This window comes from Pelobates fuscus, chromosome 3 (genome assembly GCF_036172605.1).
Source record: "Pelobates fuscus isolate aPelFus1 chromosome 3, aPelFus1.pri, whole genome shotgun sequence".
Lineage (NCBI taxonomy): Eukaryota > Metazoa > Chordata > Amphibia > Anura > Pelobatidae > Pelobates > Pelobates fuscus.
The window spans coordinates 176,724,213-176,737,577 of NC_086319.1; the positions used below are offsets into that span (position 1 = coordinate 176,724,213).

At 37.0% G+C, this 13,365-nt stretch overlaps 1 protein-coding gene across 2 annotated transcripts in view; it reads right to left on the bottom strand.

The window, feature by feature from the left end:
• Window positions 1-13,365, bottom strand: part of EBF1 (EBF transcription factor 1) — a 291,472-nt gene that overhangs the window by 34,480 nt on the left and 243,627 nt on the right. For both annotated transcript variants that reach the window (XM_063447762.1, XM_063447761.1), the window contains exon 11: window positions 955-1,043. In XM_063447762.1, coding sequence (XP_063303832.1) covers window positions 955-1,043 — 89 coding nt within the window. The remainder of the gene's footprint in view (window positions 1-954; window positions 1,044-13,365) is intronic.

Here is a 13,365-nt window from a genome sequence, read left to right on the forward strand (position 1 = left end):
AATGTTGGTCTTGTGCAAAAATTGCTTCCAACGTCAGCACCCTATGCACTCTCTAAGTATTAACAATTCAAAGAGAATTCAAATCTTGGTCCAAAAAAAATAAAAATCAATTTTTTTCCAAGGTAGCTAACATTTAAGTTTTGCCCCAAAATTCTAGTTCACTTGGAATTGCCAATAATTCACGTACCAGTTCTAAGTGAAATTTATAAACTTTATATCAAGTAAAAGGAAGAGGTATTTAAAACAGAGGTGCATAATATGGACATGAATAGGGGATTATCTATCCTTCTCTCTATGGATTGTTGGGAGGGGTGTGAGGAGAGAATTCTTTGTACAAGCTCTATATGTTTGCTATATTAATATTTATTTTGCCTACCATGATATTTTGGATAGGAATACATAATATATTTATATTAGAAATGTTTATAATAAAGTGGCAACAACACAGTTTAAAAAAGAAAAGGTGTAAATTCTGCTTCTAATTCCATATATCTAATGGATTTGGATGTACACTTGGGGTTTATTCACTAGACAGAGAATTGGAGTAAAATGAAATACACATTTAAATAATTTGGGGTTTAAGTAGCTATGTTAGGAATATGGTTTCAGATATAATGCATACAACTCAGCTTCCTCAGTTTACAATGTGCCAGCTTGGTTTTTGACCCACCGCGATTTGCTGTTTAGTGAATAAACCCCTCGGAACAATGTTTTCCAGTTCATCGAGATGGAAATGTGTTCAGAATGTATGTTGATATCTACAGTGTAAATGATTGTGAGATCACTTGTTTTAAAATGCACAATAAGGTGAAAATGGAAATGTGAAGTTTAATTGCATGTGTTAGAATGAGTGTTAACACAAATGTTATGGCAGGTGGTAAAAGTCTTGCATGTTACCTTCTACTGGATGACACAGGGTACAGGGATTTCACTAAAACAAGTCATTCGGCTTACCTTGGGCAGCCTTTCTGGGTCACCCGGGTGCCTGGGTATCACTTTCTGCAACCTCTGAAATCCATAGTCGATTGTTGGCTCATTTAAGGCTGAAAAATAAATTAAACAGGAGTATCCCATAAATACTACCGCAAAAACAAAACAAATTAACGGCAATGTATCCAATGTTAACACATCAACACATGATATATATTTAATCTGTACCTGAGATCACTTTAGAGACAGGGGATTATACCAGGTGCTCAAGGTGTCAGTAGCATATATTGACTCCATGTTTGAATGCAAAAATGATTTAACCCTTATGCTACTTGTGGTCTAAACAATAGACTTGTGTATTTAGTTTCAAACTAATTGCAATTTTGGGCGATCAGTCAATAAAAGCAGACAATAGAAAAAAAAATTTGTTAGTTTTCTGATACAGAGTTCAGCCTGTGGCCCCAAAAAGAAAAATAGAAAAGAACTAAATGTTGAATATATTTATAGTAAAATAGTTGGATCAGTGAAAAATGTGTGTATTTATATATACATATATATATATATATATATATATATTGAAAGGGACACTATAGTTACCAGAAAAATTACAGCTTAATGTAGTTGTTCTGGTGTCTACAGCCTGTCCTTTCAGGCTTTTTAATGTAAACAATTACATTGCTGCCTAGTAACACCCCTAGGGGCAATCACTCAGACAGCCACTAAAGGTGCTTCCTGGGACAGTGCTGTACAACGTGCACCACTGGCATTCAGCGTTTCCATGATCTGAATGGAGGTGCTGAACATTCCTCATAGAGATGCATTGATACAATGAATCTCTATGTGGAGATGCTGATCAGCACAACGCAGTGCCCTCCCCTATCATATTGAAAGGACATGGGCCTCCATGACAACTACTATTCTATTGTAAAATGTGTTACTTCTGTGATTATTCTGCATCCATTCACTATTATTGATACTATATTTATAAAGTGCCAGCACATTCTATAAAGTTGCACAAACAGATGCTGGATGGTGGTGCTGGTTGTTAAACGTGCTGTCTGTAAGTGGCCCCAATCAAGCTAGTGTTCGTATACAAGTGTAACAAAAATCATTGTGCAGCATTTTCCAGCATACGGCATGTACTTTTCACAAATTCTCTTGGAAGGAACTGCATTACTCTTAAGACGAGCATTCAACACTAGGTGTATTTTCTTTATAAGATAAGGCAGCTGTCACAGAATATAGGAATACTTGTTTAGGTTCCGTATTCTGCCAGTAATGTTGGCAGAGAATTCTTACAGCACCAAACAAAGATATGTATGCACTAGTTAAGATTTCAGAACTCCTTGTTGGCGAAGAGTTTAAACGTGGCATTTCAAAAAGGACAACATATCTACTTAATGCCAAGGACCAGGACCAAATGGTTTTTAACCACGTGTTTAAAAAGTGCTATGGCAACAAGGGTACTAAACCTTTTAATGCCCTCTTCACCAGGGATATCTGCACCAATAGAATTTGCTATTTAATAATTATTTTTGTACATCTAAGTGTAATTGTGATTATGTTCTTTTTTGAACTGTAGACTTCTGCCAAATAGATGGAACATTTAAATTTGCATTAATAATAATTTCATAATTTGCAGTTAAAATCGCAATAATAATAATTAAAAATTTGAAGTTAAATTTGCAATGATATAAAAAAATAAAAGATTGACACTTGGACTGATTTACCCAGTGGTCCTGATTCAACCTTCCAGTGCCAGGACTAGAGAATCCGCCTCTGATAAGATCAACAGAGCAAGGGTCAACACTAACAATTTGTAAAACCAAACGTTGTCATTTTGTGTTGCGAAGGGTGAGCACTACATATCTCTAGTACAGAGGTAGACAACTTTGGCACTCCAGATGCTGTGAACTACATCTCCCCTGATGCTTTACCAACAGCCTTATGGGAGATGTAGTCCACAATATCTGGAGTGCTGAAGGTTGCCTACCCTTTCTCTAGTACAATGACGAGAGCGTGTGTGGTGCTTCAGTTGGAATGATGAGGAATATATATCTATATATATCCATGACAGCTGCATGATATTATCTGTCTCCCCCTTGTTATGCACAAAGCTCAGTATTAACAACCTCCAGAATTGTCCATCTATTAAAAAAATAAGAGCAGAAATGAATGCCACAATGAATTCATTTTTTCAGAATGTAAAAGGATTATTAGTGAAATTGTAAGAAATTCTTATTGACCCTGTAGTAATGGATGGCATTGAAATATTCCCTCCCAATTCTTCTGCCCTCTTTCCAGAGACAGGTAGAGAATCCGTCGGATTTAAAAGGACGTTTAAATTCAAAGACTGAGTACAGGAGCATAATTGCACCAATAAAATCCTTTAACTTGTCAACTTGTAAATCTAAATGGCGATCAATCATTTCAGCGAGAGAAATAATCCTTAAAGTGTCCTGATTGACAGCTCATAGTTTAATATGTAAAAGGAAAAAAAAGAAAAAAAATGGAGAACAGAAAAAAATCCTTTGGTAAAGTGGCCGCAAATCCATTTACAGAATACAATGCTTCACATAGGTAAGTAAAAAGCCAATAATTACTTGTGTGAATGCACAGCCATCAAGATAAGTACTGTAAAACTTTGCAAAGTTTTTTTTCTTTTTCATTTTTCTTTTAATACAAAATTACTTTGAAACATGTGCCGTGGAATTACAAACTTAACAGCCTCCACTTTTAATTTGATGTAATTTTACTACTGAGACCAATGCGGGCATTTTTTTCCTTTTACACTAGGTTTTTGTTGTAGGAGAATATCCGTGTGCGTTGAATTCCTGGAAATCACAGGTAATGCATTAGTCAATTATCATTCTGCGGTTCTGATGAATGAAAAAGTCGATTGAGTCGTAGTCAGGCGATTGGCTAGCTCAGTCACAATTCTGCAAAGTTGCGTATCATTATCTTTGTGAATAGCCCCCATGAAATCCATATAAGCAATGTACATTAAGTGCAAATAGTGCTATTTTAATAGTGCCAATAATGCCAATATTGTGTAAAAATGTCAAGCATCAGTATAGTAGTGCTGCATTCATAATAAGGCAGCCTCATGACAAAGCCATTGAAAAGAATGCAGATTTAATAGTGCCATCAGGATTAGTTAGCGGGAATATAATGTTGGGGGTAGTTACGTTACCCCCTAACTCGTGCTGATACAAGCATGAAACATGTAAGGTGAAATAACAGAATGTTTGCACTTTGTGGGTTACTGTAATTATTGGACTTTGGAATTTTTGCATGAACGTTTTTTGATATAAGCGATACGTAATTACCTTTTAACTGAAAAAATAATTGTTCTGTTTTAGACTTGTACATATGACCAAGAAGCACTGATTTGTCTATTTTTCTTGCTGCTTTGATCACATGACACAGTGTTCTATTGACCACGGGACACCACATTGAAATCTAAAGTTTGCATGGTGATAACACCTTTGTATTGTAAAATGGATTTAATCTCTAACTCACTTAGTCCATGTTTAGGGACTCTTCACATATGGTTATATTGCAGTTACATATTAATTAACCCACAGCCCAGCTCACTGCTATGTCATTATCCGTCTCAAACCTTGTGTCGTTTTAAAAATTGTAATTGTAAAAGTGTACTTGTATAGGATTGAGATTCATTATCATAGGACCAGGGTTGAGTGTTTGACGCATTTGATTGGTTGTTTTTTTCACTGTTTTAGAAGCATTCATACAGGTGGTGGTGAATTTCAACATAAAGGGAGTGACTAATTTAAATATTTAGGGAGTGGCACTCCACAAATGATCAGTAAGCAGGTCGTCACCCATTGGTTAATACTCTCGTCACCCATCGGTTAATCCTGTAGCATGGACAAACTGTCAGTGCTTCGTCCTCTGCAGTCTTAGACCACATGTGACTGGTAGTAGTCCCCATGTCTATTTCACTATACTGATACCAATCAGGGCTGCACAGAAAGGAGAAGCATTAATGGCTTGGCCATAGTGCAGGATCATCCCTCCTAAGCATCCCTATTTAGGAGGGACATTCCCTATTTTGGATCTCAAATCCCTTGGTCCTTTTTTTCTATCCCACAGTCCCTTTTTTTCTATGAGGTCTATATAGTTGGGGTTTCTGAGTGTATGACAGAGCTCCACAGTAATAATACTCACAGTAATGTGTCTTTAAACTACAATAAATGTGTTTATAAATCAGTCTGTGTTAATAAGATACATTGTTCTTGTTCTAAAATTACATTTTGATTTTATAAATTATTGGTAAATCACCTAAACTTTTTCAGAATATCCCGTTAACTGGCCACATCCCGGCTCACACCCCTACAATTAAAGTGTCCCTATTAGTTCATTTGAAATGTTAGTAGTTATGCAGAGATAACTCTGGGAGTGGAAAATGGTTAGGAACTAGGGGAGAGATGATTGGGGGTGGAGGAGAGATTTGAGGGTTAGCGGGAGATAATTATGGATACATAATGTGTGGGCTGAGATTATGGGAGCTAGGCAGAGATAAAGGGGGATAATAATAGTTGCAGCTATTGCAGGATTCTATATAGATTTTTGATAACTGCACATGTCTATATATATATATTTTGTGGGGAGCCCATAAGTAAAAGCTTGCCAAATACAGCCTTGACCTGAAACCAGAAATGCAGACATGTCTGTACACTATACACTGTCACTTGCATAGATAGCAATTTATAAGTGCAATATAATTGGTATATTGTTGACCCTTGAAGTCAACCTGTATGATGTTTTTTTTTTCCTAAAAAATTGCAAATGGAACTTGAAATTGATATACTACTGGCTGACATAAACGGTGTTGCAGCAGCTAAAAATTAATGATAAGCAATTACGGTGTTTTATACATTTTTAAGATGAAGTGTTGATTTTGACCCAAGACTCATCTCATTTAAGGATCGAAGTGTACCCAAGATATCTGCCCAGAAACACACAGATCTCCATAGGTCTTAGATAATCTTGCTCACTGTTACATTTAACCAAATTGACAGTTCATATCCAAATCAACGGAATTCATTTTATCAGCTTTGGAAAGGTGGAAGTCTGAGGAGACCCTGCCAGAATTTGGACTACATCCCTAAGGCTACAACAGGTGCTAAAGTTGGCACATTAACCAAGCCATATCTCTAGATGTTTACGTTTTCCCACTTGAAGTCTATTAAAATCAGTGAGAGGGTGAAATAATCTTTTTTTTTTTTTTAAATCTGAGCTGCAACAGTTAATTCTATTTTATCAGATATTCTCTGTTATTGCTTTTTTCCAAAATACAAACTGTATTTTTTTCCATTGATTACAGGTGCTGTTGGAATCACTTTAGGGATTTAGAGAAAGCAATCGTACTACAGAGCCATTAATTCTTTCAAAAATGTAAGGTGCGGGGAGGGGGGGGGGGGGGATGCTTAAAAAAGATAAAGCAAAATCTATCAGGAGATGATTATGTTGTTTTTTTAGTAACTGGAAAATGACTGAGAAAAAGATTTACTGTAAACCAATTTTAGCAAACTATAAAAGATGAAAAGCAAGACCTCCTCCTCTGTACAAGTAGAAAGTTATACTGTTAAGTTTGTTAATCATAATGTATTTCATTTGAAAATCAAATGTTCGGGTAAAAAGAAATCTACAGAGAGATCGATGAATAGACATTTGGGACTTAAGCTGTGTCATGAAACAGAACAGCGTAGCATTCTTTTAAAAATGAGTGTAGCTGTTAATAAATGTAGAATTGAAGCGCTAAATATATTATCTTTTAAAACTGATTTTTTTTTCCCTAGGGCACAATATTATACACAGATTATGATGTAAATTAATAGCACATGCTTGTTTCTATAGTTAAACTACATTGGGTATGGGTAAAAACTCACAATCCCATCATGCGGGACATTTTCTCTCCTGTACTGTCAATAGACTTTTTTTATTTATTTATTTTTGCAACAAAAGAAAAAATATGGATGCAAAAAAAATTACCTTTTATTTTCAGGGCAAACCAATTTGCATAGAGGGACTGCGGTTCTAATTGTATTGGAATTAAAAGGTGTAAAATGTGTGTGTTTTGCAAACAAACTGCTGAAAATGTGTGGTATTATATATTGACTGTGGGAAAGTTAATTATTTTAAGTGGTTTTCAAAATTTGGGTGAGTTTCGGGAGAAATTCCTGCAGTGATCATTTTAACCTGTTTGGCCTTTTTGGTAGTTCACACCGTCAAGGCCAAAGGTTCAGAGAAATCTAATCATATCATGAAAACGCTGGCACGCCATCCATCACGAAGGGGTTAAATTCTCCTCTTATGAAGTGAGACTAAGGCTTTGTTCACTAGCCTTCTGTGATTACAGTTCTGGCTTCGAATCTCTCTCAAAATGATCTAATCAACAGAACCCTTTCAGTTTTGTCAATAATTATATAATAGATTAACTATATAATCAATAGTTGTACAGCGCATATTTTGCCACTGTCATGTTACTCATCCCACAGAGACTAATGATGGGCATGCTACAGCGGGGTGCTTACCCTTTGGGCATAGAAGAGGTCATCTTGCGCATGTTTTCCTGGAAGAGTCATGAGTAGGATTTATATTTCAGAATCACTTTGATATAGCATTACAAGGCATCTAGTGTATATCTGTGGGGTTACTTGGGAACATTTTCAGTTGGGATAAATACACCTTTTTGTTGCCCCGAATGTGGATCACATGCATCTGACATGATCTAAAAGCAGATCACGTTTAGTGTTATATATGATTATATGAACATATTCAACTATTCAAGATTCATTATGTGTGTGGTTGTGTGTATATATTAAAAGTATGGATCTATTCATCTATTAAACTATTAATTTGTTTACCAATACAATTACAAAGCTATTTGTCTATTATTTTACCTTAACTTAGACACTGTCTTATTAATCAGTCAATCAATCCATCAATTCAGTCCATCTATTAAATCCACATATACATTTAAAATAGATCAATTTATCGACCTCCTCTAAATTATCCCAGTGAGAACCAAATAGGGGATTTTATGGAAGACTTTCCACATACTATCGGTTGCAGAGAATCTGTGATCTAAATCTCTACTTTGATGATATATAAAAGATATATTGCTATCACGTGGAGTTCTGGAGTTTCTTGATCTTATCACTTGTAGATAAATACATACTTTTCAAGTTCTCCCTAGCCATATATACATGTTTTTCTGTCAAAGTTGCTTCCTGTCTCGTTTTCTCTGTCTTTCTCTCTGACTTTCTATCTAACTGTCTCTCTGTATCTGTGATATGCTTTCTCCTTATTATGCGTTTTCAGTGGCTGCCTGGTTCTCCTGCTGCTTGCCAGGCTGTGCAGTCACATTGCTCTCCTGCTCCCAGTGTAATTGTTCATCACGATTCTTTCTGGGAGTTGTGACAATGCTGGTTACCAGGGACAAGAGTGGAGATGCATGGAGCGTGTGTGATAAACAGGTTTGCATCCCTCGCACCCCGGCGCGCTCTCTGACACTACTTTTATCATCTCGTTTGTGCTCTGAATGAGCTCAGAGTAGCAATTGCCAGAAAACAGGCAGGCGATAAAGAGCATTGATTTAACACATCTTGCTTTCAATCATGCTTGGATTTTCGTAACTTGCGTTTCTCCTGTTCTCTGGCTCGTTTCTTTTATCTGACGAGCTCAGCCCTTCTCACTGAGAATGAAAAGGTCGCCCAATAAGACATGGTTTGCTGCAACCGGAACGAGCGGAGAGGAAAGTATTTTAGATAAACACTGTCAGAGAGAAAGAGGAGTGAATTGCAGCGGCACAATTGAAGAGCGACAATACAGATTACTGTGTTCTGGGCTTGTAACAAGCCCGCAATGGTTTGCTGGCTCCCAGCGAGCAGTAAAGTCTCTTTAATACTATAAATGTATTTCTATGCTGCCCTCTCTCTATCTGAGGCATCAGCACAAGCACAGCTGGGAGCTCGCCCCGAAACCTCGCTGAATATTAACCTTTTAATAGCCAGTTGTAATAATATTATTGTGGCCATTGAATAACAACCTTAACTTTTCAGGACTTTAAGCTGTAGCACACAGCACCTGCATTCAAGCGTGGATTTCAACTGCGGCTTAATGAAATAATAAAATGGAATCACATGCAGATTTAGTGACATTCATTCCAACCCATTCACAATGAGAATCTGATCTAATGTAAGTGCCTGTAAATCTGCTAATTCACTCAACGACTGTGCAAATCTACTCATTAATGCCTGGAACATACTCATTCATCTAGACATCACCAGAATCTGAATATTAAGTTAACCACTGAATATCTGGCTCATTCGCTTACAGACACCCTTGGAATCTGCTTATTCAGCCTCAGATAATCCTGGAATCCACTCATCCAGATTCAGAGACCCTTTGAATCTGCTCCATAGACCTTGGCCTTTCACCCTAAAACCATAAGAATTTGCCCATTCATTCTGAGATTCTGCTCATTGACCATAAGATTTACTTAGATCTCAGATAATTTATTACAACATTATAAGAAGTTTATAACAACTATAGCCTGTAATGAGCAAAAGGAACAAATGATGTTCATTGAAAAAGGAAATCTGTGTTTGCTGCACAGATGTTTTCTTAACTGTTTAGTGCTGGGCCCGGCCCCTCACATAATTTGTATCTTAGAAACATTAGCTGGGGTTCATGTCTAAGCCAGAGGTGATTTGGATAATGGTTTAATTTTAGAAAACAATAGGATTATGTATAAAAAGTTTCAATCACCAATACACAGAGAGAAAAAGCTTATTTTTTTTTATCTTTACATGCCAAGTCTCTACAAATGAGCAAATCCAGAACTACTTGTATGGTACAGACAAATATCCATAATTTCTACCCTCTCAATGCCTAGCTCTGTCTAGCACTACAAAGTGAATGAGATCACGACAGACCTGAAGTGTATACAGGAAGAATGCAAAATTCATTTTTATTCATACAACGTAACACAGTTTAAAATACGCCAAATCTCTATAAATTTTCATTGATCCTTAGTGTCTGTTCGCGACTACGTATTCCGTCCATTCTCTGCTCCTTTTGGCTCCCCCCCCCCCCCCTCCATCTTTGCTGAAATATATTGCTGATCTTGGAGACTTTGTAACATGAGGAAGCAGCATCGAGTTTCCTGATTATATTAACATTGATTTCTGATTCCTGGATCTTATCTCCCCCTGAACTGAGCGCAGAACAGACACATAAAAGCAAAATAATCAGGAGTAATGCTTCCGAGCTTTAAAGTGGGAGTCTGACAGAATATATTGGTCCTTTGAAAGTGGCTGCGTGCTGGTGAGAATACGCAGTGGTGTATATAAGCGAGACACGTGAAGCAGGGTAATAATTCCCTGTCTGCGCACCTTGATTAACCTCTGGATTCTGGCACCATAGTGGATAATAAGGAGAGTCTGTAGGTCTGTCTACATTACTCTTTTTTAATGCTTTAATTAGGACGTTATTATTATTTCTCATGCAACTGATGTGCCTCCCCACCATTAAACTATCATTTTAAAAGTTGTTTCTAGATATATACGATTAACTGCAGATAAGGCATGATTAGCGCACTTCCTCGCTGTAAAGATTAGACCCCCTACAATCCTTGGATGTCTTTTATTTGATAGAATTGTTAATGAAATTGTAAATTGTAACATTACACATTAAGAGGCGCTGTTTTTGGATTCAGTTTGGACAGCATCGGAATTTTAAATACTAAATCTTACCAATATTTCATTATTTCCTAAACCTCAGATTCGGACCTGAATTGGAAACTCTTAAACTAAACCTGACAAGTAATTTTTCACACAGTCTTAAATTGTAAAAAAAAAAAAAAAAACACACACACACACACACACCTCAAATTTGTATTGGGCATTATCTATCATGGTGCAACTGTGTCTGAAAATTTTGTAAAAAAACAAACAAGCATTTTTGTAATGAAGCAAACAAAATAAACTAATGGCAAAAGTTGATTTTAGAATGGCTCAAGAGCTCTTCCTGGAAACCTGTGCTTCAGTGATCTTTCCCCACACTCCTAAAAGGTAATTTTACTATGCAAGGCTTAGATCATGAAACACGCTATGCCCTATGGGTAGGCTAAGCCGGGCCTCTGTGTTGACAACAATCTACTACATATTTTATTTCTCTCTAGGAAATAACTTTGATTGGAACCATACTCATGTCCCCACTGCCCCAGAACTGCATTTATAACACAGGACACTAGACAGTGACCAAAACAGTGGTTCCAAACTTGGACCTCAAGGCATATCAGTGGACCATGTTTTGTTAGTATTCTTATAGGAACATAATTGAGAAATATCTAAGTATGAACGTCTGCTGTCAGTTGAGGACTGGGTTGGGAACTAGAGCACCATTTTTAGTTTTGCTATTACAGCAGCGGTTCTTTTTCCTGGATGCATGCTTTTTATTGGGTTCCCAATGATTGGTACAAGCACATCATCTTGATCACGCCCCATCAATTATTTACATTGTATTCTGTACTGTAGCAGCCACCTGACACCTGGAAGCATTAAATGCAGTTGTTTTACAGAACTAATGATATTCTGTTAAAGGATGAGCTATTAGACTGATGCCCTGTATGTTTGGGTGCCTGTGAAAAATGCTAAATAATACTAAATGCTAAATTAGCCCTATCTTTAATAACTGTAGAATGCTTTGTTTTGGAAATAGAGGCTCCAAACTCTAAACTACTCCTCATTCCTAGTAAGACTGCTGTCCAGCACAATCAGAGTATCCTGGCATAGCATGTTTCTTCCCTTTATGGCACTGCTCAGTGAGAGAGATATAACACGGTTTAATATGGCATAGTCAGAGAAATGCATCCATCTTGCTTTATCACTCCAGATGCAAGGTCACAGGACGTGTACCGGTGTAAACGCCTATCATCGAATGATATATGATGATAGACTATAGGCATAAAGGTCAGTGAATCTTGTCAAAAAAACTTGTATTACATCATAAGTAATCACAGCTCATAGTTACAGTTACCGTGTATGATTTGTCACTCATTCTATCCAGCATTATGGCCGATATTTGCCCTGATGACCTCATGATTCCTCATATTCCCATATTTAAAAGGACCTTCACATAGGTTTACACGCAAACCCGAGGACCGAACACTCCAATTCTCAATACAAACGTTACGCACCCCGATGCAAGAACCTCTGACCACAATATAACAATATCCAATGAGTGGCACACAATCATAGATTTGTAGAAAATAATCTTAGCATTTAATAGGCTTTAAACAAATTGTTGATGTTTCAGTCTACCAACAGATTAATCCTCTGTTTGCAGACTGAAACATTGATATTTTGCTTAAGGCTAAATACAAATATTTTTTACAACTTGTTGAGTGTCCCTCTTCTTGGATATTTATATTTGAATTATAGTCCTACTACTCTACCACTAACCTATAAAATGATTTATTTTGAAAATCCACATTTTCTTTGGTGTTATGTGGTAAGTGGACATTGGGTGAATGCTATTCCATCATTATTCCTATCCTGATGCGACCTCTGTTTTCTTTTTGTGCATGAATGTATGGAGCTTGCGTAAATCTCTTATAATGTAAATGCACCACTTGGCTGTAAATTAAGGCAGGGGGTCATTTTTGACACATGCATGCAATCTTATTCTGTGGCACACTCAGAGCATGATGAAATCATTATATAACATGCAGGACTCAATACAAGCTCCCTTTCCCGTGCTCTGTACAGTAAACAGATGTACGCGGTATAACAGAGACATTATCTGTGGGCAGTTAGATGTTTTATCACCGTCATTTAGCTGAAAGCAGAAGTAAGAAGTGGAAAAACCTTAATAATCTCAGGCAGCCACGTTCTGCAACAAAAGGGCAGCTGGGTGCCGAGAGACAGGGACCAAACGGCAGATTGTAACTGTTTTATTGCTTTCTCTCCTCATAAATTTCACATTTTGGAAGTTAAGTGTAGATTGAGGTTTGTGGCTTGTTCAGAAGAGGAACCCAATGTGGTTCTTAGGTTTTCAACCTGAGACTTGAGGCAGCAGCTGTGTTTCTGACACATCTATAGGGCCGGTCCTGATTTGTGAGGCGTATTGCCCCCGTGTTACGGAAGAATTGGGCTCCAAGTGCCTGTTTAGGAAACAGCTGCAGATTTTCGGGGTAATGGCTCTGGGCTACTAAGAGGTAAAAGTGAAGCACATAATCTAATGCTTCTAAAGTAAGAGATACAGCAACAGTGAACTTCACAGACAGCGAAATAAGAGTAAAAGTCAGGAGCTGAGAGACACAATAAGATAAAGTAGAGAACTGTGCAACAACAAATAAAATGCACTGTCTATCTATCTATCTAAATTACACAGTATAACAGT